The 5,000-nt window shown below is 43.8% G+C and overlaps 1 protein-coding gene across 1 annotated transcript in view; it reads right to left on the bottom strand.

The window, feature by feature from the left end:
- Positions 1-1,662: 1,662 nt before the first annotated feature.
- LOC121907555 (trichohyalin-like) overlaps positions 1,663-5,000 on the bottom strand; it is a 35,032-nt gene continuing 31,694 nt past the window's right edge. The window contains exons 19-21 of the mRNA XM_042427183.1: positions 2,305-2,361; positions 2,142-2,207; positions 1,663-2,057 (exon numbers count right to left, since the gene is read on the bottom strand). Coding sequence (XP_042283117.1) covers positions 1,830-2,057; positions 2,142-2,207; positions 2,305-2,361 — 351 coding nt within the window. The 3' untranslated portion in view covers positions 1,663-1,829. The remainder of the gene's footprint in view (positions 2,058-2,141; positions 2,208-2,304; positions 2,362-5,000) is intronic.

Here is a 5,000-nt window from a genome sequence, read left to right as displayed (position 1 = left end):
TTTCTCTCATCGTGTTGTCTTTGTGAAACTTTGTGGAGTTTAACATGTGACACAACTACACACTGATTTACGCTGCTTTAATCTTAAATAATGCAGCAAAATTACAGACTCGTCTTATTTCATGTAAAATCATCTGAAAAGTAACTAAAGCTGTCAAACAAACGTAGTGGAGAAGAAAGTTCAGTATTTCCCTCTGAAATATAAAAACTGCAAAGTAACAGCAAATGTAAATACTGGAATTAAATACAAGAACCTCAAAATTGTACTTAAATACAGAACTTAGAGTAAATGTACTTTTTAAATGTCCTGGTTTTGTCGCCTTGTGAAGCAGAAAATATATATATAATATATATAAATAAAGATTCTTCTTCTTCTTCTTCTTCTTCTTCTTCTTATTATTATTATGATTATTATTATTATTATTATTATTATGATTCAGTGTTTTCCACCTTGTTTTACAGCCTGGAAACAGAACATTTGTCTTTAAGGAAAGAGATGTGTTACAGATTTAATCACTGTGTTTATTGGCTGGACTGTCACTTATTGATTAAATTGATGCAGGACAGCTGCTGCGACTATTAACTGCTGAAAATGATTATAGATTATCTATTAAGCAATAAACACATTTACAACAAAGGCAAATATAACTTGCTTAATAAACCTGCAGGACAAAATCAGAATGCAGACGTTCACCTTTTATTGTCTTTTTAGTTTATTTCCACTTTTTAAAATTCAGTTTTCCATTTTGTTCACACCTGTTTCTGTTCTTTAGTACCTGCAGTAATTATTGTTTAAATGTATTTTTATTATGAAAATCAGGGCAGTGTCTTTTTATACACATGAAATGAATAATTGTGATTTCTGTGGAACAGGAACATGACAGAAACAAACCCGCTCTGAGTTTTCCAGTGGAGTCGTTTTATTAGAAAATAAAACCAAACATTTCCATTTTTCTGTTGCTGGAAGCTGAAAAACAAGTTTGATGTGATTATTTATGTTTACAACATTTAAAAACTTCTGAGACATAATTTAAGTCATTTTGCTTAAATATTTTATTACTTAACTTAGATTAAGGTGTTTGGTGAGTTTTCAGGTGTGAATTAAGTAATTAAGGATTAATTGGGGGTAAATTTAAGGGATCGTTTGTTTTATTTTGAAAGTAACTGTTCTGCACTTCCTTCCTTCTGTCTGGGAAACCGGTCTGAACTGCCTCCCTCGCCCACAGAGAGAGAGAGAGAGAGAGAGAGAGAGAGAGAGAGAGAGAGCAGGGGCATGATGGGAAATGTAGTCTCATTAAACCACAGTTTTAATTATTTATTTTTCTTCTTCCTGTGTTCCTGCGTCACTCAGCGCTTCCTCTGCTCTGAGGTCAGTGCGCCCCCCGCTGGTCTCCTCGTGTTACTGCAGACAGATTCAGCTTCACTCAGTGACAGCTCCCCCCCCCCCCCACCACACACACACACACACACACACACACACACACACACATCACAGCCACCATGTGATTCATAACAGTAAGATGATGACATCATGATGACATCACAAAAAAGTAAAAACAACAAATCAAAAACAACTTCATATTAAAAAAAACAAAAACTTTATTTTTACACAAACACACAGCTGACCTCTGACCTCCAGCTGGACTCATATATATATATACTCATATATGGATCATATAAACATAAATACAACTCAATAAATAACTTTATTGTGTATGTGCTTTAAAACAAACAAGCAATCGCTATAGCAACAGGACACAGCCGATTGTCTTTAAGGCTGTTTGGATGAACAGTTTTTGGTCAGAAGCTTTGGTCATTTGTTCTCTGGCATTATGATTGGCTGAGGGACATCCTAAACTCCTCCTCCTTCAGGCTACGGTCCAATCGCTGCGTCTCTGACTCCAGGACAGACGGGATTGGATGGCGTGTGACGGCGGCCAACGAATCACTGAGGTCGTGTCGCAGTGAGAGCAGCCATTGGCTGTTTTTGGAGGACTGATGGATAAACTCCGCCCTCTGCTGGTGATCCACAGCCAATGAGAGGCGAAGCTGACTCACCTGAGGAGAGGAAAGATGGTGACATCATCAAGATTCACTGAACACATCAAAACATACAACGTTCTTCTTCTGAGTTGTTCTCACCTGGTCCTCCAGCTCTCTTACTCTGCTTCTCAGTCTCTTCTCTTCTTCTGTGGTGTCTGCAGAGTCCTGAACAAACACATCAGCTTTACACACACACACACACACACACACTGATATACCTGTGGCTGTGTGTGTGTGTGTGTGTGTGTGTGTGTGTGTGTACCTGAGATCTGCTGCTGTCAGTCATCTGCAGTCGGAGTCTCGACCGCTCCTCCTCCACCTGAACAACATGAAACATGAAACTCTCAGTGTGTGTGTGTGTGTGTGTACCTGTCTCAGTGTGTGTGTGTGTGTGTGTGTGTGTGTGTATGTATACCTGTCTCAGTGTGTGTGTGTGTATGTATACCTGTCTCAGTGTGTGTGTGTGTGTGTGTGTGTGTGTGTGTGTGTATACCTGTCTCAGTGTGTGTGTGTGTGTGTGTGTGTGTATGTATACCTGTCTCAGTGTGTGTGTGTGTGTGTGTGTGTGTGTGTGTATACCTGTCTCAGTGTGTGTGTGTGTGTGTGTGTGTGTGTGTGTATACCTGTCTCAGTGTGTGTGTGTGTGTGTGTACCTGTCTCAGTGTGTGTGTGTGTGTGTGTGTGTGTGTGTGTATACCTGTCTCAGTGTGTGTGTGTGTGTGTGTGTGTGTGTGTACCTGTCTCAGTGTGTGTGTGTGTGTGTGTGTGTGTATGTATACCTGTCTCAGTGTGTGTGTGTGTGTGTGTGTGTGTGTGTGTATACCTGTCTCAGTGTGTGTGTGTGTGTGTGTGTGTGTGTGTGTGTATACCTGTCTCAGTGTGTGTGTGTGTGTGTGTGTACCTGTCTCAGTGTGTGTGTGTGTGTGTGTGTGTGTATACCTGTCTCAGTGTGTGTGTGTGTGTGTGTGTGTGTGTGTGTGTGTATGTATACCTGTCTCAGTGTGTGTGTGTGTGTGTGTGTGTGTGTGTGTGTATATACCTGTCTCAGTGTGTGTGTGTGTGTGTGTGTGTGTGTGTGTGTATACCTGTCTCAGTGTGTGTGTGTGTGTGTGTGTGTACCTGTCTCAGTGTGTGTGTGTGTGTGTGTGTGTGTGTACCTGTCTCAGTGTGTGTGTGTGTGTACCTGTCTCAGTGTGTGTGTGTGTGTGTGTACCTGTCTCAGTGTGTGTGTGTGTGTGTGTGTGTGTGTGTGTGTGTGTGTGTGTACCTGTCTCAGTGTGTGTGTGTGTGTGTGTGTACCTGTCTCAGTGTGTGTGTGTACCTGTCTCAGTGTGTGTGTGTGTGTGTGTACCTGTCTCAGTGTGTGTGTGTGTGTCTGTGTGTGTGTGTGTGTGTACCTTTCTCAGTGTGTGTCTGTGTGTGTGTGTGTGTACCTGTCTCAGTGTGTGTCTGTGTGTGTGTGTGTGTACCTGTCTCAGTGTGTGTCTGTGTGTGTGTGTGTGTACCTGTCTCAGTGTGTGTGTGTGTGTGTGTGTGTGTGTGTGTGTGTGTGTACCTGTCTCAGTGTGTGTGTGTACCTGTCTCAGTGTGTGTGTGTGTGTGTCTGTGTGTGTGTGTGTGTACCTGTCTCAGTGTGTGTCTGTGTGTGTGTGTGTACCTGTCTCAGTGTGTGTCTGTGTGTGTGTGTGTGTACCTGTCTCAGTGTGTGTGTGTGTGTGTGTGTGTGTGTGTGTACCTGTCTCAGTGTGTGTGTGTGTGTGTGTGTGTACCTGTCTCAGTGTGTGTGTGTGTGTGTGTACCTGTCTGTGTGTGTGTGTGTGTGTGTGTGTGTGTGTGTGTGTGTGTGTACCTGTCTCAGTGTGTGTGTGTATGTGTGTACCTGTCTCAGTGTGTGTGTGTGTGTGTGTGTGTGTGTGTGTACCTGTCTCAGTGTGTGTGTGTGTGTGTGTGTGTGTACCTGTCTGTGTGTGTGTGTGTGTGTGTGTGTGTGTACCTGTCTCAGTGTGTGTGTGTGTGTGTGTGTACCTGTCTCAGTGTGTGTGTGTGTGTGTGTGTGTGTACCTGTCTGTGTGTGTGTGTGTGTGTGTACCTGTCTCAGTGTGTGTGTGTGTGTGTGTGTGTGTGTACCTGTCTCAGTGTGTGTGTGTGTGTGTGTGTGTGTGTACCTGTCTCAGTGTGTGTGTGTGTGTGTGTGTGTGTGTGTACCTGTCTCAGTGTGTGTGTGTGTGTGTGTGTGTGTGTGTGTGTGTGTGTGTACCTGTCTCAGTGTGTGTGTGTGTGTGTGTGTGTGTACCTGTCTCAGTGTGTGTGTGTGTGTGTGTGTGTGTACCTGTCTCAGTGTGTGTGTGTGTGTGTGTGTGTGTGTGTGTGTGTGTACCTGTCTCAGTGTGTGTGTGTGTGTGTGTGTGTGTGTGTGTGTGTGTGTGTGTGTACCTGTCTCAGTGTGTGTGTGTGTGTGTGTGTGTGTGTGTGTGTGTATACCTGTCTCAGTGTGTGTGTGTGTGTGTGTGTGTATGTATACCTGTCTCAGTGTGTGTGTGTGTGTGTGTGTGTGTGTGTATACCTGTCTCAGTGTGTGTGTGTGTGTGTGTGTGTGTGTGTATACCTGTCTCAGTGTGTGTGTGTGTGTGTGTGTGTACCTGTCTCAGTGTGTGTGTGTGTGTACCTGTCTCAGTGTGTGTGTGTGTGTACCTGTCTCAGTGTGTGTGTGTGTGTGTGTGTGTGTATGTATACCTGTCTCAGTGTGTGTGTGTGTGTGTGTGTGTGTGTGTGTGTGTGTATACCTGTCTCAGTGTGTGTGTGTGTGTGTGTGTGTGTGTGTGTGTGTGTATACCTGTCTCAGTGTGTGTGTGTGTGTGTGTGTGTACCTGTCTCAGTGTGTGTGTGTGTGTACCTGTCTCAGTGTGTGTGTGTGTGTGTGTGTGTGTGTGTACCTGTCTCAGTGTGTGTGTGTGTACC

This window comes from Thunnus maccoyii, chromosome 11 (genome assembly GCF_910596095.1).
Source record: "Thunnus maccoyii chromosome 11, fThuMac1.1, whole genome shotgun sequence".
Lineage (NCBI taxonomy): Eukaryota > Metazoa > Chordata > Actinopteri > Scombriformes > Scombridae > Thunnus > Thunnus maccoyii.
The sequence above is the reverse complement of the archived record's forward strand: the minus strand, read 5'-3'. Positions and strand labels throughout refer to the sequence as shown.